The 26,523-nt window shown below is 32.0% G+C and overlaps 2 protein-coding genes across 2 annotated transcripts; both read left to right on the top strand.

The window, feature by feature from the left end:
• The first annotated feature begins 2,560 nt into the window (after positions 1-2,560).
• LOC125862653 (uncharacterized protein At5g65660-like) lies at positions 2,561-3,434 on the top strand. The gene is made up of 2 exons (XM_049542773.1): positions 2,561-2,839; positions 3,264-3,434. Exons 1-2 carry the CDS (start codon positions 2,630-2,632, stop codon positions 3,384-3,386), a joined length of 333 nt encoding a protein of 110 aa, XP_049398730.1. The 5' UTR covers positions 2,561-2,629; the 3' UTR covers positions 3,387-3,434.
• Positions 3,435-9,194: 5,760 nt separating this feature from the next.
• Positions 9,195-25,895, top strand: LOC125862854 (phosphoenolpyruvate carboxykinase (ATP) 1-like). The gene is made up of 12 exons (XM_049542979.1): positions 9,195-9,430; positions 9,628-9,818; positions 22,821-22,974; positions 23,268-23,352; positions 23,573-23,673; positions 23,762-24,060; positions 24,159-24,332; positions 24,439-24,504; positions 24,596-24,774; positions 25,136-25,305; positions 25,404-25,572; positions 25,741-25,895. The coding sequence occupies exons 1-12, from the start codon at positions 9,195-9,197 to the stop codon at positions 25,882-25,884; spliced, it is 1,968 nt and encodes a 655-aa protein (XP_049398936.1). The 3' UTR covers positions 25,885-25,895.
• Positions 25,896-26,523: the final 628 nt, after the last annotated feature.

The raw sequence follows: 26,523 nt of genomic DNA, 5'->3' as shown, positions 1-26,523 counted from the left end.
AAAAAGAGAAACTTTTTGTTGATAGTTGGGTCTAAACCCACAAGTACTTTAGCATGGAAAACATTTTCACGATCCTTCTTTACCATTGAGCCGTCAACCAATTTTGTTACGGGATCACAAGTAATTATACATATATATTTATTTGATTTTCTAGTATAAATACAGGATATACAGAAAAGATATTGGGTTCGTTCGAACTCACAAACCCCCACCTAGCTCCTCCCTTGGTTTCAAACCAACATAGATTGTGGTGCATTGATGGAACTACTTCACCCTTAACCAGAGGTCTTGGGTTCGACCGTTCGAGTGTGGTTATGGAGAAAATTCTATTGAAAGTGTCATCCCTGAATGGACTGCAGTGCAACGATCCAAATTTAATTGAGGATCCAATGCAAGCTCTGAATACCGAATAAAAAATAATTTTTTTTCTTTAAGACCATTTTGCGTTGAATGCTCTTTAACCTTCCCACCATGATAGCTCCATAGACTTCAGTCATGTGATGATGCAACTCAATGTATATATCAAAATGAGAAAGGAGATTTTTCCTTAATGAAGTGAAAGCGTTTCTTATGAATTAACAATAATTAAGTAACAAAAGTTCAAATACAAATGTATGTCATGTATATTTATTAGTTTGATATAAATATTTAGTATGAATATACTTTCTCGTGTTTCACTTGAATACATTGTTTTTTTTGGCAAGTGACTACTAATAACAAAAGTTCAAATACAAATGTATGTCAAGTAAACTTCTAGATGATAGACATGTATTTTATTTAACTTTTAAAGATCAAGATTATAGTATATTAATAAGTATTATAACCATAGTTAAGTCAACAATTTTTTGGAAAACTATTCTCCAAATTTGATAAGAACAAAATATTGCCCACAAATTTGATATTTAATAAATATCATTAATTTCATCTTATTTTTTCTTATTCAAATATTTAAAAGTAGAACATGAATCTAACAATATTTTTATTTAGCCTGATAAATAACGGTCTTCGAAAATATTTTGGCTTTAAATATGTTTTCAAAATTCACAAAACAAAAACCAAAAACGAAGAAGATAAAAGAATATTTTTAAAAAACATGTATATTTCTTCTTTTTTTTCCCTTCTTCAAACACAACAGCCACACTTTCTCCTAAACTTTAGAATTTTGATATTTCACATTTGTAATCTTGATAACATCTCATTTTTTTTTATTATTATTTTTATTTCCCTTTCTTTTATTTTATAATTTTTGTCAATATTGATAATTTTTTACCTTCTTTTTGGTTTCTCAACATAATATTTCAAGGGTAAAGTTTATTGCCACAAAATTTTTTTGGTTGATTCTCATCATAAAGATCGGATAGTTTAATATGTTTTTTAAAAAATATATGATGAAAATAATGATATTAATGGATATTAAAATTTATGTGGAATATTTTGTTCTTACCAAATTTGGAGAATAGTTTACCAAAATTTGTTAACTTAACTATGGTTATAATACTTCTTAATATAATATAATCTTGACCTTTAAAAATTGAATAGAACACATATCTCTCATCTAGAAGCGTACTTGACGAAATGGAGGAAAAGTGTAATGGAGGGGAGTCAAATCCCAATATAATATATGAAGGTTCTACTTGTGATAATTAATACTTTCCACCAATAATATATATATTATTCCTTCCAACAAATTAAATGCACTCCAAAGTTTGTGCGCCAACATATCATCATTTCAAACAAAAAATAATGGTACGGTTTAATGTACTTTTCATTTTCCTCTATACCTTTAATTTCCCACTACTCCATATATATGGTAGTGGAAACAAGTCTAGTCGCACTGAATAAATATATTTTTGTGTAATAGCTTAAAAATCATATATAATATTTTCATATTAATACGGGGATTGAAATGTAATTAATCGTGTGTTATTATTACGAGATTTTCTTCTACGATAGAAGAGTTTAATTGTCAATTAATGGTGAACTTGATTAACAATAAAATTAGGGTATTTTCTTAATTGTGGAGATGAAAGGTTCTACTAAAGAGAATTCGACGTTTATTATATATAACTTAAAAGTAAAGAGAAAAAACTCAAAATAGTCCCTTATTTTTTAATTAAAACTTAAAGTCATGAACTAAACAATTTTTTTTTAAAAAAATATTATTGAAAAAAAATCATGATTTTATATATCAAAAATACTTCACAAACACTTAAAATTGAGAGATGATATACCTTTAAAGTTTGTGTAATACTGTTTTGGATGGATTTGAAGTTAACTAAGGGCAGGGGATGCCGGTGTTAAAGATGTTAGTCATAGTTCGCCTATAAATGGACGAACTGTCTGTTTTGATATGTATTTTTAGAGAGAGTCCCTTTTGGTGTTTAGGATTCAAAAAATGTTCATTTTGATGTCGGACTCATTTACCTAACTTCTACCACTGTAAACTTTTGAATTTTATATATTTTTTAAAAAAGGTAGTGCTTCATATCATATCATTTCAAACGTACGATAATATATAGATAATTGTACGGTTTCCATTTCTTCCAGTCCTTTAATATAATCCCAACCATTCTGCAAATTTAATTTGTGTATCTTTATAGATTATAAGTTCCCTAAGTTAGCTATCTGAATGCTGGATAATAATTCTTCATCGTCATCGCGACCTACGATAGCTTTTCCTCTAGGTCTAGCTCTTCTTGTTCTTGTTCTTGTTTGTATAACTGGACTATTTTCTTGTTGCTATCATTGGGATAAGCTTAGATCCCTTTTTTGTTATGAAGATGATCAATCCTCATCAGATGATGATTCAATTGTTTCTGCTAATCCTAAGTCTATTCAGGTATATATATATATATTGATAATATTAATTCCTCTTCATTTTCTTGTTTCTTGTTTTAGAGAAAAAATAATAATCATTTGGGGTGTTACGTTGGATGGATGTGGGAATAAAGATTCATATTGATAGCTGAAGTTATATATATAGTGTAAGGATATTTACGTGACTTTTGAGATAAAATTATGCATGTGTGCATCATGTTAAGTGTATCTAATTGGATTGACTTAGCCTATTAGTATCAGAGCTAATGCTTTAGCGAATCGAGTAGGAAGATGGTTGATAGATGGAATGATTTAGGCCAATCGACTTAAATATTTGTTTCAAAGTTTTATTTTAATCTAAAATTCACAATATCTAAATTCTGAATCCGTTAATATTACTAAAATTTTCTCATACATAGATGGGGTTTGTTACTTTGTTTTTTTAGGTGAAGGAGCATAAAAGTTGTAGTGAGAGCTTGACAATATTGATGCCGGGCGATGATGTTCCAAAGTTTTTGGCTTTGCCTACTCCCCGTTGTTCCACTCTCCGAATCGAAACGCTTGTATAGACTATAGTACCTTCTTCGTTTTAATTTATGTAGTAGCAATTGGAATTTCGAGAGTCGATCAAAGTTTTTCTTTTGATTAGAATATTTTTATAATTTTTTAAAAATATTATAAGTTGTAATTAATATTGTGATTTATAGTTCTTTTTGCGTAGTTTTCAAATATATAAACTTTATTTCAAAATATTTAAAACTTCTAGATTCGAGTTTATAATTAAAGTTTAAAAAAATTGAATCTCGAAAATTTCAATTGAAACAGTCATATTAATTTACCTAATCAAACATATGGACCCAATCATAAGTGCTAGCTAGCTAGCTAAACACAAATTAGTCTTTTCGACTATATATCACACTTGTAAATATAGGTCATTATTTTGCATTATGAAGGGGTCACTAACAAATATTATTAAGTAAAAAAAATATGGTACTATGATAGTATAGTATATCAATATTATTGAATTGAGTCAATTATTTGTCTCTTTTGACCTATATTAAAGGCAAGAATCACATGTTATTATATAATAGACAAAATGAAATCTCAAAAGATATTTTCTTGTAACAATAGAATTAAAAAGGGTCGAAGTGGGACACTTGAAAGGTTGGTTCCCAAGTGAAGCTTTATTGGGGCCGGGTTCAACAATCACCAATTCTTTTGGAATGCGTACTCTCGATGGATATTTATTTTTTTCATTTCAAAAGTTCAAATTCATAATTTCTAGCTAAAAATGAAGGATCTCGATCATTTCATCATAATCTGTATCATTTGATTTGAGGTATTTATTAAATATACATTAATGAATGGGATTGGAGAAACTAGTGAGTGGAGTGGTTAATTAATATTGTTGGATTCGAAAGCAAGGTCTGTTTTTCTTTGTCGACCATTATATAAGGTGTGGCTAATGGGACATATGAAAGTGTTTTAAAAGCTAAATAAATTTGGTAGATTATCTCAAGTGAGGGTATATAACACGTAACTGAATCCCAAAAGTTAGCTCAACGAGGAGAATTATAAAAGTTTATATAAGAAGACCATTTGTTTCTCAACACATATGTGGAACTTAACAATCCGTCTCACACCTTGGATATATATTTGGTGCATAAATAATTTTTTAATATAAAAGGCCAACATCAATAAATTATCAATTGAGATGAGCCTAACTCTGATACTCTAAAACATATGACACCTAATGAATATGTTTGTTATAGAGCCTAGAGGATCAATCATCATGATATTAGGTAATTTTTATTGGTGTTCCATTCGGTTCCGGATCGTACACTGCAGGAACCATTTGGAAGTGGCGCGCTCTTAATTTTTTTTTTTTCATACTCATGACTCGAACTCAAGACCTCTGATTAAGAGTGGAGCAATCTCACTACTGCACTATAACCCATGTCGGTGTATTTTTCCTTCTTTCAATTGATCATGATTTGGAAACATGAAACTAACCTAAGGGGTGGGGTGGGTGAAGAGTAGTTCTGTCCTGTCAAAGTCTTGATTTTTTTCTTGAATATCTATCATCCATCTTCATCACATGTGAATTTTACTTTTGTCATGTCAATTTTATTTGTACATTGGACCCTTTTATTTGATTCTTCCAAATAGTATATAACTTCTAGTTATGGTCCTGCAGGGTTAATACCTCATATGGTCATTCAACTATCCAGTATTTCCTCAGAAAGTCACTCACATGGTGACTTTTTAGTGAAAATTAAAAGTTGAGTGACTTTCTGAGATAAAAGTGGATAGTTGAGTGACCATCTGAGGTATTAACCCTGGTCCTACAACAAAAAATGATTTGGATGCCTTTTTTTTTTTTTTTGGCCTTTTAGATAAAAAGTTGTACGTGAGAGTACATTTTATATTTATTTTTTAAGCAAACCAAAAGGAAAACATTAATACATTTCATAGATTATATTATATTGATTAAAAAAAACATGGAAAAAATATTGGAGAAATTATACATTTAGCACAGGGCTATTCGTTAGCTATCTTTTTGACTTTCACAACTTTTCGGATGGAAGATAGAGGATGTTTCTCATCCGAACAACTCCCCGTACCATAGAAATTTTAAAATAATATCTATTGTTAAGTTGAGATTCAAAAATATTTTGTATTTTCACATGAAATACTAATAGCCTTTTATATTTATCCGCCCTCAAATGTGTCTTTTCTTTTGACATAGAGAAGTTCATCATGTCAAATATCACACTAAACAATGTATTGATGAATAAAATTATTCAATATCTATACAAACAAAAATAACAAATATATCATAAAATCAATCGAGTTATACACAAGCTACCTGAACACCCCAATTATAAAAAGGAGTTCATGAATATTTTATCTCCTTTTTTTTCAATTTTTAAAAAGTTTTCACATAGTTGAGCTAAAATAATTAAAATAAAAAGGGTTTTGTTACTTTCTGTCAAAACAATTTTATCTTCCTTTTTTACTTGATTTTTTTGGAACTTCTTGTGTAGAAGAAGCTGCTTGAAGAGAATATTCAGCATCCTGCATCTACTGTAGTGTTGATGCTTGTTATTTTACCTTGTTTAGTTGGTTATTACTCCTTCCGTTTCAATTTATTTATTTGTTCTTGACTTGAAATGGAGTTTTGGAAAGTAAGAAACTTTTGAATTTTGTCGTTTTTAACTTGAAGATGTATAGAATGTACAAAAATGTTCTTTTAAACTTGTAGTCTGAAACATGTCATGTTGAAAGTTAAAACTAAAGACTTTCCAAAAAAGGAAACAAACATTCTTTTAGAAACCGACAAAAGAAAGTAAGACAAACAAATTGAAACTGAGGGAGTATAAGGTAGACTGATGGCTCCAAAGCCTTCACAGTAGGGCTGCGTATTGGTCGGTTCGGTTCGATTTTGAAGTTTATCGGTTTGGTTTATTGGTTATCGGTTTGTAGAGATGCTAAACCATTATCGAATTAACCATTAAGATATTAGCTTATCGGTTTTTGATAGTTATCAGTTCGGTTATCGGTTAATCGTTAAGATTTGACACAAAAATAAATTGAAAATCACTTAGAAACAAGGTGACAAACCAAATGAACCGCACATGAGTTCACAAGTTACATGTTGCTCAAATGCAAACATTTTTACATTGTAGAATGACCAAGTGTTTGAGACAACCAGAAATAAAAGTAGGAAACCAAACTATAAGTCAAAGACTTTATATACAAAATGGTATAAATATAATTATTTAATTTACTATCGGGTTATCGGTTAAGCCGTTAAGAACCGACAACCCAATAATAAGAAAAAAAAATCAAAACCGCTAAACCAATAACCCAATAATACTGATAAACCAATAACTTTTTTTCGGTTCGATTTTGAACAGCCCTACTTCACAGTGCTCGGTGATGGGGAGGAGGAAGGCCAGAGTAATGTTACTATATTGCCTTCTTCAGCCTCCTTAGAAAGCGTATACCAGAAAGGATCGGACCTTAAGGAGCGTAACTATATGGAGCTTTCTGATCAACATGAACACACCTCAATTGTCACACATATGGTTTAGATTACTTGACATCATGGGGCTAAACTTGTTCGTAGAAGGGGAAAAGAGAATGGAGAACAAAGCCTTGCAGATTGAAGAAGCTCCAAGTTTATACAATGTTTCAAGATATTGAATCAAGAAAAAGAAGGGAACACACTGTAACATAAGACTTTTTTGTACTTACTAACCATGTCTGAATTGTCGCTCTGTTCATTCAGTTTTACTTGTTCATTATACTAAAAATAGACGTTTACTTTTACTTGTCAATTTTAGCATATATATCATGTTTTTTTTTTCATGTTTTACTCTCAACATTAATAACTTATTCTCAAATCATTTTTCAAGAGCTAACAATATCCATTCATTAATATGAATACTGTGGTAAAATATTTATATTAATCACTACTCTCTGTCTAACAATACTTGTTCACTATTGACTTTGTACATTTCTTAAGAAACTACAAACAGATGGATAATTTTACTATATCACCCTTTGAATATAATAAATACAATGTCTTGAGAAATGAAATTGAGAAATAATTATAATTAATGACAAGGATAAATTAGGAATTAAGTGAAAAATTATTCATTGATTTAATAAAGTGGATAAGTGTAGTTCAACATTCCAAAATATTATAGTAAACAACTATTATTGAACGGAGAAAGTATTTTTTAAGGAGCGTGCAAAATTCAAAATGAACCGATAAAAGTAAGGGTAAAGAAAGGGAGTACTAATTAATGGAAAGTAGATTAATATAATTAAGTATCTACGTCAGTGATCGAATGCTTATTGGCTACATCTTTCCGTGTTAAATTATTTGTTGTAATTTCTAAAAAAATAATTATCTTAAATTATTTATTTATTAAGAAATTCAAGATAAAATTAATTATTTGTTTTTATTCTATTACTCCCTCCATTTCACTTATCTATTACATTAAAAATAGATGTCTACCTCTATTTATTTAATTTAATTTAAAATGTCAATGAATAATTTATCTTATACTCGGTTTTTATTACTACTTATTTCCAGTTCATATTCCAACTTATAATATATATATGGGTTATTACAGTAAAATTAGCATGTTATTTCTTATTTTATTTTTAACATATACCAAGTCAACACTGAACAAGTAAACTTAAGATAAGGTTAAATTAGTTTTAAAAAATCTCCTAATTGATAGTATTTCTTAAGGCGGCGTGTAAAAAAATAAAATTACAACATAAATTTTTAGAAGGAGAAATCAATAATCTCAAATTAAAAGTTCCTTTAATTATTAATTACTTGGTCTATAATTAATCATCATCATTCATTTTACGATTTTTGAGGTTTAAGAAATATTATCTTGCCTATAGTCCCTTTTTTTAGCCACTTATCACTATGCTTACTTAGACCAAGATTTAGTAATGACTATATAAATTAAACCTCTACTGCCCAATTATAACACATTATTTTATCAAAGTAGTTTAACAGTCATCTTGGTTAGTTTTCTTCTACACTTCTTATATTGTAAATTAACTTCGATTCTTGAAAAATTCACATCACTTCTGCTTCTATTTGGAACGTAAAATTCTCGTTTTTTCATGTAGATTTCACCTATTCATGAATTCTTCTTCCATATAAGCATGCATGCAATAACATAAATTGTATATAAATCTTAGATGTACTTATCTCTCCTTTTGTAGTTTTTAAGTTTTAATGGGAAGTTTTGAATATTACTGCCTACAAATTTTGAAGGTTTTATGTACTCCACTCATTTCAATTTTATGTTTTAAACTTTTTTTCTTAAGTTGTCACTTTTTATATTTAGTAACTCTTTAAATTCAACATTTTATATGATGTATTTAACATTACAAGAGAGATACTTTGATACATTATGTTTTTTTTAAAAAAAAAAAATACTTTCTTAAACTTTGTGACTTGTCATACTAAAACATAAAAATAAAATGGTACAATAAATTTTGAGACTCTGATATATCCTACAAGATATATTAGCCAACTCTCATCAACAATCGATCTTCACAGTTGGTCTAGTGGCGAAGCCATAAAATCTTACAAATAAATGTCACATTTGAAATTCAAACATGTTACCTAAAACAATTTTTTTCTATGACATTTCACCACTATACATGACTAGAAGCTTCTCCAAATTATGTTCCGCGAATTCAACAACTTATATATACATATAACGTTTTACCTTGTTTACATTGTGTAATTATGTGTATATCTCCACTACTGAATGGACGTTAAAAAAATATTATTTTAAGGATGCTTTAATGAATGCGCAGGAAACTACTAAACAATGGCATTGAACAATGGGATGGCAATGAACAATGGGCTAGCAAAGATAGAGACACAAAAGTTGAAAGAAGAGATATGTCATGATGATAGTGCAGTGCCAGTGAAAGCTCATACATTGGACGAATTGCATTCATTACAAGTGAAGAAATCAAATCCTAACACTCCAATCATAGACCTTCAACAGAGTATCTTTGGATCTGAAGCTGACAAAAATAAGCAACAACTTGAATCCATCAGGTAATTTTTATTTGAGTCGACGATTTGTTGGAAACAGTTTGTTTTTACCTCAGTCCTACTTATAAGACTTTACTGAATATGTTGTTATTAAGAGCAGTAATTTTACTATAGGTAATATGTGATCATTTCATATTTACGTTATGTATTTGACCATTTTAGTTGATCGGTCAAATGTGTAACTTGTGCGTTTTCAACAGTGCATCATTGGCATCATTGACAAGGGAGACAGGGCCAAAGGTAGTTAGAGGAGACCCTGCTAAACAGGCGGAGACACCCAAAGTGGTCCATGCCTCTCATCAACATCAACATCAACAAATTCCACCATTTAGCAATATTACTGATAGTGCTCTCAAGTTTACTCACATCCTCTATAATCTCTCCCCTGCTGGTAATTGATTAATTAATTCCCTCTTTGTAAATGTTATAATTGTGTCATTATCTCGTCTAAAAGTTAATTATATTTACTTTAGACATAATACATAAATGTGTCATTTAACTTGACTTCAGCATGTCTTCTAACTTTTTGGATGTACACAAGTAAACACTTAAATTGGTGTAAAATTGAACAAATAAACACATCTGTCTTACGTAGCATCTGACATGACAATTTTGTGTCCTAAGTCCTATGTGTATTTGACCATGTTCGTTTTGTAGAGCTGTATGAGCAAGCAATCCAGAATGAGAAAGGCTCATTCATCACTTCAAGTGGTGCTTTAGCCACACTTTCTGGTGCCAAAACAGGACGCTCCCCAAGGGACAAGCGTGTTGTTAAGGATGACACCACATCAGAGGAACTTTGGTGGGGAAAGTAAGTTCATCTTTCATTTTATCGCATGGATATTCGAAATTTACTGTCCTAACAAATTAGGTAAGCGCTCCCCAAAGGTGGAGTTACCACTTAATATTAAACAAAGTGTATTTATATTACAATTCGCTTAATATGTACAATTTGAATTCACAAACTTCAAATTCTAGACGCTTCCCTCTTGTCTGAATTTGAAGTCTCTTATTAAAGATTCGTGACTTATTTCCTACTAGGATTGTTTTATTTTCTATAGTATATTTTATGAGTAATAGGGATTTTCTAACTTCATCTTGTGTTATAATTTTTTAAAGAGGATCACCCAATATTGAGATGGACGAACAAACTTTCTTAATCAACAGAGAAAGAGCTGTTGATTATCTTTGCTCATTGGAGAAGGTACAATATAATTTACATGATTGCTATGTTGCTCGAATTCTTTTAAAATGTCGTAAGGTGCATGTCGTATCCTCCAAAAGCAGTATATTTTTCTAGGATACGACATGGATGTGACAGTATTTTCAGAGAGTCTGAGCAACATGTCATGGTTGTATACTAGATTAAGTTAAAGAAGTTTTAGTATAAATATTTCAGGTTTACGTTAACGATCAGTTTCTCAACTGGGATCCAATGAATAAACTCAAAGTTCGAATTGTATCTGCCAGAGCCTATCACTCCTTGTTCATGCACAACATGTAACCACCTGATCATCACGACTATAAATTGGATTTAACATATATATACTGACAGTGAATATATCAAATAATTGTGTGGTTGTGACAGGTGTATCCGACCTACTCCTGAAGAGCTAGAGAATTTTGGTACTCCGGATTTCACGATATACAATGCTGGGAAATTCCCGTGTAATCGTTACACTCACTATATGACTTCTTCAACTAGCATTGACATTAATCTTGCTAGGAAAGAAATGGTCATCCTTGGCACACAGTATGCAGGGGAAATGAAAAAAGGTCTCTTTAGTTTAATGCATTATCTAATGCCTAAACGCCAAATCCTCTCTTTACACTCCGGCTGCAATATGGGAAAAGACGGAGATGTAGCCCTCTTCTTCGGATTATCAGGTATAGATTTAACTTATATACACTATTAGTATAAAGATGTGTATTGTCTTGTTTTAATTTATAACTTTGTTGCTAATGTTTTTCCTTGTGGACGTGTTTATTTTAGGAACCGGGAAGACTACATTGTCTACAGATCATAATAGGTACCTAATTGGAGATGATGAACATTGCTGGAGTGATCACGGTGTTTCGAACATTGAGGGTGGTTGTTATGCTAAATGCATTGATTTGTCGAGGGAGAAGGAGCCTGATATTTGGAACGCCATCAAGTTTGGCACTGGTATTTTTCTGATACCCAACTTGTTTGGAACTGAAGCATAGTTGTTGTTGTTGCAAACGAATGTTAACTAGTTGTAATATGTTTCAATGTTTCTTGCAGTGTTGGAAAATGTGGTTTTTGAAGAACACATTCGAGAGGTGGACTACACGGATAAGTCTGTAACAGGTAAATATATAGCTACAAATACATTAAATCGTACGAATAATTATAGAAAATGTTGGTTTCTACTAATATCATTGATTTGGTTTGGCTGCAGAGAATACCAGGGCTGCATATCCAATTGAATACATCCCAAATGCTAAAATACCATGTGTTGGTCCTCATCCGAAAAATGTCATTCTTCTTGCTTGTGATGCTTTCGGTGTGCTTCCTCCAGTCAGCAAATTGAACTTGGCACAGACAATGTACCACTTTATTAGTGGCTACACAGCTTTGGTACACATCTTCCGAAATCTAGTGCTTCAAAAATTACATATAGGTTCTGGTCCGTTACTTCTCTCTTAAACAAATGGTATCCTAGTGTATGAAGCATCCCACATTCACACAGGGTCCAGGGAAGGTCCGACCCCCAAGGGTGTGATGTAGACAGTCTACAAGACCTGTGACCTATACTGAGACAACTTTACTGTTGCTTCATAGCTTCCTTTTTCCCTTAAACATTATCACACCTAATTAACACTTCAATAACAGGAGTAGTAAGGGTGTAACTTGAAAAAAAAGATTGATAAATGCTTTTTGGTTCATAAAACGACTAATATTTGGGGTCGGAGGAAGTAAGAGTTAAGATTAATGCTTCGATAATTCAAACAGGTGGCAGGAACAGAGGATGGTATTAAAGAGCCAACAGCAACATTTTCAGCCTGTTTTGGTGCAGCATTTATAATGTTTCATCCAACAAAATATGCAGCAATGTTAGCTGAGAAAATGCAGAAACAAGGAGCTACTGGATGGCTCGTCAACACCGGATGGTCAGGTGGAAGGTACAATTTATAAGCACTAAACACAACATATATGAAAATTCAGAGTTATGTAAAAAATTAGACATAATGATCTAATTAACCTTCTTGATTACAAACAGCTACGGATCAGGTAGCCGTATTAAGTTAGCACACACTAGGAAAATCATTGACGCAATCCACTCAGGAGAACTTTTGAATGCAAATTACACGAAAACTGAAGTGTTCGGGCTGGAAATCCCAAATGAAATTAAGGGAGTTCCTTCAGAGATTCTTGATCCAGTGAACACTGTAAGTTAACATGTAACTCTGCTTATATACGCTGACAGTGTAAATATATCTATTCGTACGTACATTTTAACATGTTATAGCACGTCACATGTCATACGCTTGTTTAGTAAATTGAAGTTAGTTAACTCTTTAACTAATTGCTAAATTCTTGAAATATTTTTGTTCCAGTGGCCAAACAAGGATGCCTATAAGGAAACTCTTTTGAAGCTAGGAGGATTGTTTAGGAAGAACTTTGAAGTGTTCACAAACCACAAGATTGGAACTGATAGCAATCTGACTGAGGAGATATTGGCTGCAGGTCCCAATTTTTGAGATTGAAGAACTAGTTTAGTTGCTATAGCGAAATGCTGTCATAAAGACTATGAAAAGTCTGTTTCAGAAAAGACGGTCATTACAATGAAGTATTGTCATGGAGAATGACTGTTACATAAAAGTCTGACTATAATTAAGAGCTTATAGCATGTTATGTACCTAGTCAGGTTGTTGGGTCAAGGAATCTTATTTTCTAAATAAATTTTATTATCGATTTCATATTTATATTTTTTAAATAAAATTTACATATTAAGTAAATTTTGATGAACCCTGTATGAAGTTTGTTACTGGGCAATATATGGTAGTTTCACTTGAGAGCTGACTGGTGGATTTATAGCTTGTCAATTCTTGTTACAAGTAGAGTTACACTTGTACATCTTATCATAGGTGAACCCAAGATTTAAAGATTTTGGGTGCATCAATATTACATTTTCAGCTACTTAAAATAAAAACAGTGAAAAAGGGCTTCAACTAGATTCAAACCTTGGTCTCAGGGATGGTTCCTCTAGCTTGTACCAACAACATAAGGGTGCAAAGATAATTATGTTCTAACTAGTATACGTTTTTGCGCTTTGCACGGATAATATAAAAAATAATATATATATTGTTTTATTAGGAATATATATTTTAAGACTGGTTTAGAGTCGCCACTTAATTTTTAAGAAAAAAATCAAGAAAAACTATTATTTTCAAAAGACTAAAACAGTAAATCTATTGAAAACTATTAAGGGGGTTCGAGGTTCCTATTAATATTCTAGGAAGGTTTTTAAAGCACCTAGAATATCCGCTAATGCGGTTATCCGACAACTAATTTATTTGGCTAAAATAATTTTAACTTAGCTTGAATAGAACAATTGAACTATTTTATAGTTGAGATGATTATAAAAGGGAAAAAAGGGAAATATTGACCTACGACCTAAGTGAGATACCTTTGAAATTTATTCTTTTAACTCTTTTGAAAAATGATCAGTTTAATTAAGTTGTGAAAGCGAAATGAGCATCTTTTGGGGATTTGAACCTTTCGACCCTAAGATTAACGGCAAATACTGACACGCAAAACAAACACAGTAAAGTAAAGAGGGAAAGAGAGTTGGACCCAAATCTGGTTTCTGTCCACCTGGACCAGTATTTGGGCCCATTTTTCGTTTTGGGCCTTTGGCCCATTTGAGTGGCACCTGTCCTAAGAACTAACAAGAATAAGAATAACAACTAAATGGGCTTAGGCCCAATAACAAAATACAATTTGAAATTCAGAGTGGGCCCTCGGCCCAATCTTNCCTGTCCTAAACTTCTAACAGAATATTAATAATTAAAGGACAAGGGCTTAGGCCCAAAAATAACAAAATACAAATTTAAATGATGAAGAGTAGGCCTTTGGCCCAATCTTTTCAACTCTTAATTTCTTGCACGTCTTTCAGCTCCGAGGCCTGTTCGTCGACTTTTATAGCTGGTCGGTTGACTCGATAAAGGAATTTGGAGCCTTTATGGCTCTCTCAAAATGCAAGGGAAGGAGATAGAAGTTCATGAAGAACTCCGGCATATTTGCATGCGAATAAACAAGGCAAAAGAAAATGAATTAGAATAAGATAAAATTCCACGTCATAGCATAATATTGGAATCCCAAATAAAGGAAATAACTAGAACCATCCATGTGACTGACACCTAATAATCCCGATTAATTTAAGAAGGTAGGACCACCCTAATTGGAGGGGAACATGAACATTTTTACGACTAACCAAGGATTACAGTAAGAATATGCAAACGTATGAACTTAGCATGATAGACAGGACTACATATACGTGATAAACATTTAATGAGGAGTAGATAAGCATTGTAGAGATAATTGATTAACAATACTAAATGGGTAGACAATAAGGCACTGTTTAATGTTTCTCTTAAATTAGCACATGGCACATCAACAAAAATAAAAAAATAAAAAAATAAATAATTTTTTTTAAAAAAAAGGTGCAACACTGCCCAAACATTTTTTAAACGTAAGTTAATAGCATGATCCATTACGCACTTCCACAACCATATAGGCGACAAAAATAAAGATTAAAACAAAACAAAAATAAAATAAAAAATAGAAAATAAAAATTAGTGAATGCAAACGAAACAGATAAATGGATTCTCATGTCTAAGCTAAATTTTAAATCACCGGCAAATCACATCTTCAAATAAATAATAAAATCTTCTCGATATCAAATTAACTATGAAACGCGAAAAGACTCCCAAATCCTATAGCACCGAAGAGAATAAAATTTAAATCTACTCGCAACACGAAATCCAACAAAAACATAATGCAACTAAACAAATAAAATCGCTCAAGCTCAAGATCATTGCTAGATTAATTACATGACTGTTAAAAGACAAACATGAGCTAATGTTTCGATCGATTTTTGGTCTTTAAGTATTTGAAGTAAATAATAAGTGATGACCTAAGACAAATAATAGAGGAGAAAACAATAAAAGTGGAACAAAGCATGTCAATAAAACTTGATAATGGGCTCGGAGATAGTTCATACAACAAAACGAAGGAGGCAAGGATTAGCACCCGAATCAAATAGAACAAATGAAATACGATTTGACTGAAAATAAAGCTACTTAAGAACCCAAAAGAAATTGCAACCAAACCAAGTTATAAGACTAGAATAGCAAATAACTCTTACGGAAGAAAAGAAAAACAAACTGACCTAACAAATGACCAAGCTCAACCATCAAAATTCTCCTACTTAAAGTAGCATGCATATATACTTGAACGGATAAAAGTCGATTAAAAAAAGGGGGGTGGTAACAAGAATAAACTACATTATAGGAAATATGTGACCAACTACTAACATTAAACAATGGCAAATCAAAGGATGAGAAAGGGAACACGTTTCACTGTAGGCAAAAAATATATCTTATGCAATGACCAAGCTAACTCTACAAATGTAACTTAATGATGCTAATTCATTATGCCAAAAGGCAGAAATTTTAAACACAACAGCTTGCCAAGCCATTTTAGAAGACAACGTTGTCACATTCAAATAACTAAACATGACAAAGGTGTTATTAAATAAGTAACAACCAGCTGTGCTAAAACACATGTCACACTTCGAGATTCAAGTTGGACCGAGAATATAATTTTAAGCGATTGACATTCCGGACAGCAACCTACTGTTGGTCTTAATCCTCCTATTTAGACAAGAAAAGCGAGGGAAAACCAAGTATAACCTCTCAAGAAGGCTACTAATGACGAACCTATAAACAGACACATAAGCAAGAAATAAATTTTTCAAGAATAAAGTCATAGAGGAACTAAAACGAAAATTACTAATTCATAAAAAAAGGCAAGATGGAACAGATAGTGATGCAAGACAAAGGAACAGAATCTCATATTTTTAGATAAACAAAAACTAAACCATTTGGATGACCATCCTATCCAAACTCAACAAAATACTGCAGATAAGAACATGTACTACGGATGACCAGAGAAAAAATAAAAAATATATATAAAAGATCGAAGATTGGACATGCTCACAAATAACGCCAAACTAACTCCAACATAGAATTAATTTATACACAGATAATACTCATGTAGGGAGGCAAGTTATTACCAGCTAAAGACTCATCAACCGAAACTTAACATATAGAGACCAAGACAAAATCAACACATAAATGGAGCGCAAGACACAACCTATAATACCTCATAAGCAGAACAACATAGAAGAAACTGGATTTAAATGAGAATAAGAAAGGATTTACCTCTTTCTGGTCAGCGAAATGAGACAACACGAGCAGACGAGCAGCGATTCTTCCACCAACTACTTCGGAAACTCGAACGACCAGCCAAGAATTTCGAGCTGACTTTTAACAAGGAGACTTCTTGCTTCTTCGAATTTAAAGGAAAAGAATCGTCTAAACCTTCTCCAATATGATATTTCGCTCAAAGTAGTTCCAACTCCAAATCTAGAATCCCAAATTTTCAACTAAAAAAAATCTTAAAAAATAAATTTTTCTCTCCCCTTTTACAGTGAACAACAAACAATTATATATAGAAGGGGATAACTAGGGTTCCGAATTTAGGAGGGAAAAGGCCGAAATCCGGATAGAAAATGAGGGCCCAAATTCGAAATTCAAACTCCCCAAATCTTTCACCATTTGAGATAAACATCTTTTTCTGAATTTTCCCCCCCATTCCGAACGAGGAAGGGGAAGAAAACGTGTGTCTGCCCCTCTACTGCTGCGATATTAATGGGGATAAGGACGTTTTGAAGAAGAAACCAAAGGGAAGCAGTGTGCTGCCTGGCTGCAGGACGTTTTCTGGGTGCTGTACGTTGCTGGTTGTCTGTAGTGTTATATGTATATATTGTTGGTTTTGGGTTGGGTCGGGTCATTTAGGAGTAGGATTGGGAATTGGAGTGGGCTGAGAATTGAAGTGGGTTGGGGCTGTTATACATGTATGCTGGAAATTGTATTGGGCTGCTGAAAAGTGGCCCAAACTTTGGTCTTAAAATGGTTTTAAGGTGAGGTTAAAGATGGGTTAGATCTTGGAGTTTAAGAGATAGCCGAATTGAGTTAAATTAACAAATTCGGCTAAATTCTAAGTGAGATGGATTAACATTAATTAATTAACGAGCTTCTAAATTTTAACGAAATAGAATAATTAATTTAATCGCAAACCAATGATTTAAAATTATAACCATAACTTGAACTAAACTAATTTTGTAAAATACTTACTAAAATTAAACTCTTTTTGGGATGATTTTCGAACATTCATAAAATATACTAATTAGACGCATAATTATATAATAATTAACTTAATTATAAACTAATTAACTCGAAATATAAGTTATTAATTAATTTAAACCAAATAGCCAAATATTTAAATAAAACTAAAATCCTTTTGAGACAATTTTTGAACATTCGTAAAATATACTAATTAGACACATAATTATATAATAATTAACTTAATTATAAACTAACTAATTAACTCAAAATTGTAAACTATTAGATAACTAAGCAAACTAACCAAATATCTAATTAAACAAATCTTTTTGAGACGATTTTCCAATATTTATAAAATACACTAATTATATACATAATTGTATAAAAGACATATTATTATTTAAAAATTATAACAAGTGACAAACTATTTGAAACAACTTGCAAATTATTCTATTATATTTTTTCNTATAATTTTAGATCTTTATTTTTTAAAACTAATTAGCTTCTCAACTCAAAATTTAAATAATTCTAATAAAAGATTTTAAAAAGAATTACAAAAATAAAAATGTAATAACTTCCCAAAAAAAAGGAATCACATAACCTATTTTTTAGAATTGTTTTAAATTATTTCTCCTTTAAATCTTAAATTTGGACAACAGTCAATCTCCGAAAGGAATGACAAGATTTTGGTGAAGGAAACAAGTGATTCTAGATGGACAGATTTGAGGAAGAAGAACATATTTCTACACCTTGAAGGAGTAAATTAAGTCCTCAAGCACCCATATTTGTGCCTTCAAGTAAGGCAAATCCATCTATGTCAGTGACAATTGATAACTACAAAAAGATCTTGACCATTACCACTAAGTTATTGAAAAAAAGTCATGAGCCAGAAGCTGAAGTTTCATGACTTAGTCCAACTACAACTTATGATATATAGTGACTTGTGCAGTGAAAAGTTTGACAAGGATGATATGCTAGACATATTGTTTGATAAGGTAGCCAAGGATGGAGATCTTTCGCCTAGGCAAAAAAGAAGTGGAAGCAACAAAAACAAAAAGAACACACATGAAAGATAACATAGTTGGGATGGTAAGGTGTTTGAGGAATTTATTCTAAGGCACCTACCAATGTGACTGTCAAAGCAAAATCATATGACAGTTTCAACAACAACACGATCCAATAAATCCATAAAGAAGTGATGACCTATCAAGTTTTGATGGACATATTTGACGAAGAAGACGAGAGAGAAATACTTTAGGTTACTTTACACAGGCAATCCATCTCTTTAAATTCTTACATCTATAAAATGAAGTTTGAGGTTGATAGCTCAGTTTTATTCTTAGATTTTGTATTTTTGCATTACTTAAGCAACTTTATTTGTAGTATCATAACAGAGTGTATTATAAACTCTATGATGATCATAGAATATCTAGTTTTCTTTAGCTCTTATTTTCTTCATGCTTGTTAATTAGTAGATGTTCGTTACCTCATTAAGATTAGTAACATAAGACTTAGCCACCTTGCTTGTACTTTTCCCTTTGGGATCATTTTCTCTTTATTAATAAAATTAGCCCTAGGCACACCTTATCTAGCGGAATTGCTTTAAAAAAAACTTATTTAGTAAGTGTAATAGTGGATAGAATTTGCTTTCATTTTTTCTAAAACTTCAACTTTCTTATTTAATTTTTTTTGGCAACCAATTTTGAAATTTTAGTAATTTGTATATTATAAATGTTTTTCTCTTGTTTTTTTGCCTTTTTTAAAAAAGAAAAATGTTAAAATCAAGACTCAGCACATGTATGAATATATTAAATTTTATTTTGGAAAAGGCTCAAATATGTCATCTAATTTTTAGTAAAGGCCCATGTATGTCATCCGTTAAAAGTTTGGCTCATCTATGCCATTATTGTAAAAGAAAAGACTCATCCATGCTTTTTTTTAACTCCAATTTTGCAAAACAATTTTTTACACCCCTAAACAAGTTTAACACTTTTCAATTGGAGTTTTTGGATCAAATGCACTCTTTTTGCTTTTTCTTCCTTAGAACACCAAGAACACATGAAGAGCATAAACAACTCCCAAATTTTCAACATCTTCAATTCTTCACAAAATCATCTCAAATTTCGGCTATATCATTAATTTCATTTTTATAAAAACCAAAATTCTAAAATCATTTGTAGAATTTAAAAAATTCACCCATATTTTTAAAAAGGGGAAAAGGACATATTTACCCCGAATTATCATAAATGGTATGCAGATATCATCAGTCATACTTTTGGGACATTGGTGCCCCTGCCATCCAAAAACCAAAGCATACATACCCTTTATATCCAAAAAATAGAGATTTTCTCAACATTAATTGAGTAATTGAATCAAATAAGAGAAGGGTATAATGATGATTAAATTGACCTTTATCCAACTTCAAGTTTGTGTAGATTTCCACTAAATGAGTCTGATTTTGGATGGGCTAAACCAATTTGGGTGAGCAGAGTAAATGTGCCATTTCAAATGTTCTTCTTGATGGACTCAAAAAATGGAATTAAAGCTAAAGTTTGCTTGAATGAAGATGATATGATGTAGGGATGGCTCAATGACTTTAAAAATGAGGCATACGCTTTAGGCTTCCAAAATTGAAAGGGCTAATTTTTTAGTAATAATAAAATTATTATAAGCCTTTTTTAACCAAAAAAAATATAATATATTTTTTTATTTATTTGTCTTTTTTAGTTTGTTTCGAAACATTAAAGAATATTTTTTTATGGATCAGTTTTAAAATTTAACTTCCATATGATATGTTTAAGATCACAAGATTAAAAATATATGATATATATATCTTTAGTTTAAGACCATAAAAAACAAACTTTTTTTATTAAGAAAAAAAAGAAATAACTATGAATGTCAGATATAAAAAAAATAATTAAAATGTAGGTCTCTAATTTATTTTTTATTTTAGGCCACTAATTAACTTGATCCGCCACTGATACGAAGAAGTTGGAAAAGGATGTTGATATTGTGTAGTCTAGTTATGTGCCGAAGTAGTAATGGGATTGGAGGGTCATGTCCCTTCAATGACTTGAGTAATGGGAAAATGACTATTGGCCTTTGGCGCTCTGCGATGGTAGAACCTCGTGAATCGAGCATACTCTATTATCGGACGAGTACCTTTTGTTATTCTTTTATCTTATGAAATCTCTACTTTATTTTTATGTGTTTTAATCTTCTTGTTGGCTTAATTAATCATATCCATTCATTTTACTGTTTTTGAGGTTTAATAAATATTATCTTGCCTAGTAGTCCTTTTTTTTAGCCACTTATAACTATGGTTACTTAGACCAAGATTTAGTAATGACTATATAAATTAACCCTCTACTGCCCAACTATAACACATTATTTTATCAAAGTAGTTTATCAGTCCTCATTGATCTTGGTTAGTTTTCTTCTACAATTTTTTTTAACAGTAAATCAATTTTGATTTTTGAATAATTCACATCACTTCGGCTTCTATTTGGAACGTAAAATTTTCTTTTTTCATGTAGATTTCAACTATTCATGAATTCTTCTTCCATATATGCATGCATACATTCAATACCATAAATTGTATATAAATCTATGTATCTCTCTTTTTGTAGTTTTAAATGAGAAGTTTTGACTGATTGCTGCCTACAATTTTGAAGGTTTTTTGTACTCTATCCATTTCAATTTTATGTTTTCAACTTTTTTTCTCCAATTTGTTAAAAAGAGAACGTCACTTTTTATATTTAGTATATCTTTAAATTAAACATTTTATATTATGCATTTAACATCACAAGAGTGATATTTTGATACATTATGTTTGTTTTAATAAAAAAAAATACTTTCTTAAACATTGTGACTTCTCATACTAAAACACAAAAATAAAATGGTATAATAAATTTTGAGACTTTAATATATCCCGTAAGATATATTGTCAACTCTCATCAACGTGTGACCTAAAACAATTTTTTGTATGACATTTCACCACTATACATGACTAGAAGCTTCTCCAAAAACTATGTTCAGCGAATTCAACAACTTAAAAATATTTATACATAAAACATTTTACCTTGCATGTTTACATTGTGTCATTACGTGTATATCTCCGCTACTTAAAAAAATTATTATTTTTTAAGGATGCTTTAATGAATGTGCAGGAAATTACGAAAAAATGGGATTGAACAATGGGGCATTGAGCAATGGTCTAGCAAAGATAGAGACACAAAAGTTGAAACAAGAGATATGTAATGATGACAGTGCAGTGCCAGTGAAAGCTCATACATTGGACGAATTGCATTCATTACAAGTGAAGAAATCAGGACCTAACACTCCAATCATAGACCTTCAACAGTCTGTCTTTGGATCTGAAGCTGACAAAAATAAGCAACAGCTTGAATCCATTAGGTAATTTTTCTTCGAGTCAACGATTTATTGAAAACAATTTGTTTTTACCTCAGCGCTGCTTTTAACTGATCGGTCAAATGTGTAACCTGTCGGTTTTCAACAGTGCATCATTGGCATCATTGACAAGGGAGACAGGGCCAAAGGTAGTTAAAGGAGACCCTGCTAAACAGGCAGAGACACCCAAAGTGGTTCATGCCTCTCATCAACATCAACACACTCCAACATTGAGCAATATTACTGATAGTGCTCTCAAGTTTACTCACATTCTCTACAATCTCTCTCCTGCTGGTAATTGATTAATTAATTCCCTCTTTGTAAATGCTAGAATTGTGTCTGTACTTTAGACATAATACATAAATGTGTCATTTAACTTGATATCAACTGATATTTATGTCCTCTAACTTTTTGGACGTACACAGGTAAACACTTAAACTGGTGTAAAATTAAACAAATAAATACATTCGTCTTATGTAGCGTCTGACATGGAAATTATGTGTCCTACGTGGCATCATATGCGTATTTGACCATATTCTTTTTGTAGAGCTGTATGAGCAAGCAATCCAGAATGAGAAAGGCTCATTCATCACTTCAAGTGGTGCTTTGGCCACACTTTCTGGTGCCAAAACAGGGCGCTCCCCAAGGGACAAGCGTGTTGTTAAGGATGACACCACATCAGAGGAACTTTGGTGGGGAAAGTAAGTTCATCTTTCATTTTATCGCATGGATATTCGAAATTTACTGTCCTAACAAATTAGGTAAGCACTCCCCAAAGGTGGAGTTACCACTTAATATTAAACAAAGTGTATTTATAAAAAGGCGGTTCTGAATTCATAAACTTTAAATTCTAGACGCTCCCCTCTTGTCTAAATTTGAAACCTCTTATTAAAGATTTGTGACTTATTTCCTACTAGGGTTGTTTTATTTCTATAGTTTATTTTATGAGTAGTAGGGATTTTCTAACTTCATCTTGTGTTATGATTTTTTAAAGGGGATCACCCAATATTGAGATGGACGAAAAGACTTTCTTAATCAACAGAGAAAGAGCCGTTGATTATCTTTGCTCATTGGAGAAGGTACAATATAATTTACATGATTGCTATGTTGCTCGGATTCTTTTAAAATGTCGTTAGGGGCATGTCGAAACCTCCAAAAGCAATACATTTTTCGAGGATCCGACATGGGTTTGACAACATTTTTGGAAAGTTTGAGCAGCATGTCATGGTTGTATACTAGATTAATTTTTGCAACTTACTACTGTCAATAAGTTAAAGAATTTTTATATAAATATTTCAGGTTTACGTTAACGATCAGTTTCTCAACTGGGATCCAATGAATAAACTCAAAGTTCGAATTGTATCTGCCAGAGCCTATCACTCCTTGTTCATGCACAACATGTAACCACCTGATCATCTCGACTATAAATTGGATTTAACTTATATATACTGACAGTGAATATAACAAATAATTGTGTGGTTGTAACAGGTGTATCCGACCTACTCCTGAAGAGCTAGAGAACTTTGGTACTCCGGATTTCACGATATACAATGCTGGGAAATTCCCGTGTAATCGTTACACTCACTATATGACTTCTTCAACTAGCATTGACATTAATCTTGCTAGGAAAGAAATGGTCATCCTTGGCACACAGTATGCAGGGGAAATGAAAAAAGGTCTCTTTAGTTTAATGCATTATCTAATGCCTAAACGCCAAATCCTCTCTTTACACTCCGGCTGCAATATGGGAAAAGACGGAGATGTAGCCCTCTTCTTCGGATTATCAGGTATAGATTTGACTATATAGTATAAAGATGGAGTGTATTTTCTTGTGTAATATCTAACTTTGTTACTAATGTTTCTCCTTGTGGACGTGTTTATTTAGGAACCGGGAAGACTACATTGTCTACAGATCATAATAGGTACCTAATTGGAGATGATGAACATTGTTGGAGTGATCACGGTGTTTCAAACATTGAGGGTGGTTGTTATGCTAAATGCATTGATCTGTCAAGGGAGAAAGAGCCTGATATTTGGAACGCCATCAAGTTTGGCACTGGTATTTTTCTGATTCCCACTTGGTAGATTGCAAGTGTCAGCCAGTTGTTTGGGACTGAAGCGTAGTTGTTGTTGTTGTTGTAATATGTTTCAATGTTTTTGTGCAGTGTTGGAAAATGTGGTTTTTGAAGAACACATTCGAGAGGTGGACTACACGGATAAGTCTGTAACAGGTAAATATATAGATACAAATACATTCAATCCTATGAAAAATTATAGAAAATGTTGGTGTATACTAATGTCATTGATTTGGTTTGGCTGCAGAGAATACCAGGGCAGCATATCCAATTGAATACATCCCAAATGCTAAAATACCATGTGTTGGTCCTCATCCGAAAAATGTCATTCTTCTTGCTTGTGATGCTTTCGGTGTGCTTCCTCCGGTCAGCAAATTGAACTTGGCACAGACAATGTACCACTTTATTAGTGGCTACACAGCTTTGGTACACATCTTTCGAAATCTAGTGCTTCAAAAATTACATATAGGGTCTGGTCCGTTACTTCTCTCTTAAACAAATGGTAGCCCAGTGTACGAAGCATCCCACATTCACACAGGGTCCAGGGAAGGTCCGAGCCCCAAGGGTGTGATGTAGACAGTCTACTCTGATGCAAGACCTTTATTGTTGCTTTATAGCTTCCTTTTTCCCTTAAACATTATCACACCTAATTAACACTTCAATAACAGGAGTAGTAAGGATGAACTTGAAAAAAAGATTGATAAATGCTTTTTGGTTCATAAAACGACTAATATTTGGGGTCAGATGAAGTAAGAAGTTAAGATTAATGCTTCGATAATTCAAACAGGTGGCAGGAACAGAGGATGGTATTAAAGAGCCAACAGCAACATTTTCAGCCTGTTTTGGTGCAGCATTTATAATGTTTCATCCAACAAAATATGCAGCAATGTTAGCTGAGAAAATGCAGAAACAAGGAGCTACTGGATGGCTCGTCAACACCGGATGGTCAGGTGGAAGGTACAATTTATAAGCACTAAACACAACATATATGAAAATTCAGAGTTATGTAAAAAATTAGACATAATGATCTAATTAACCTTCTTGATTACAAACAGCTACGGATCAGGTAGCCGTATTAAGTTAGCACACACTAGGAAAATCATTGACGCAATCCACTCAGGAGAACTTTTGAATGCAAATTACACGAAAACTGAAGTGTTCGGGCTGGAAATCCCAAATGAAATTAAGGGAGTTCCTTCAGAGATTCTTGATCCAGTGAACACTGTAAGTTAACATGTAACTCTGCTTATATACGCTGACAGTGTAAATATATCTATTCGTACGTACATTTTAACATGTTATAGCACGTCACATGTCATACGCTTGTTTAGTAAATTGAAGTTAGTTAACTCTTTAACTAATTGCTAAATTCTTGAAATATTTTTGTTCCAGTGGCCAAACAAGGATGCCTATAAGGAAACTCTTTTGAAGCTAGGAGGATTGTTTAGGAAGAACTTTGAAGTGTTCACAAACCACAAGATTGGAACTGATAGCAATCTGACTGAGGAGATATTGGCTGCAGGTCCCAATTTTTGAGATTGAAGAACTAGTTTAGTTATAGCGAAATGCTGCTATAGAATCAGTTCCAGAAAAGACGGTCATTACAATGATATATTGTTTGTGGAGAATGACTGTTACATAAAAGTCTGACGGTATTTAAGAGCTTATAACATGTTATGTACTTAGTCAGGTCAAAGGGTCAAGGAATCTTATTTTCCAAATAAATTATTATCGATTTTATATTTTCTTTTGAAAAATAAAGATTTACATATTTAGTAATTTTTTATGAACCCTGTATGAAGTTTGTTACTGGGCAATTATTTATGGTAGTTTTTCTCTTGAGAGTTGACTGGTGGTTGAGCAATTTGGTGGTTGATTTATATCTTGTTAATTCCTTGGAGTACGAGTAGAGTTACACTTATACATGTTGTAGGTCAACTTAAGAAATATTTTTATATTTGTGTCAGATCAAAGTAACGAGTAAAGATCGAACAATTTTAGATAATTTTGTACTTGTATTTCAAACTCGGTCATTTTTTTTTTGAAAATTGGAGTGACAAAATCACATGAGAGTTCATACTTCCCTGGGGGTTGGAAGTGTTGGCTAACAAAAATGTTTTATACTTCCCTGGCAGTTGGAAGTTTGACTTTCCAGTAAACTAACATAATATTAAG

The sequence above is a fragment of the Solanum stenotomum genome, chromosome 4, assembly GCF_019186545.1.
Source record: "Solanum stenotomum isolate F172 chromosome 4, ASM1918654v1, whole genome shotgun sequence".
NCBI lineage: Eukaryota > Viridiplantae > Streptophyta > Magnoliopsida > Solanales > Solanaceae > Solanum > Solanum stenotomum.
This window is presented reverse-complemented; position numbering and strand designations above follow the sequence as displayed.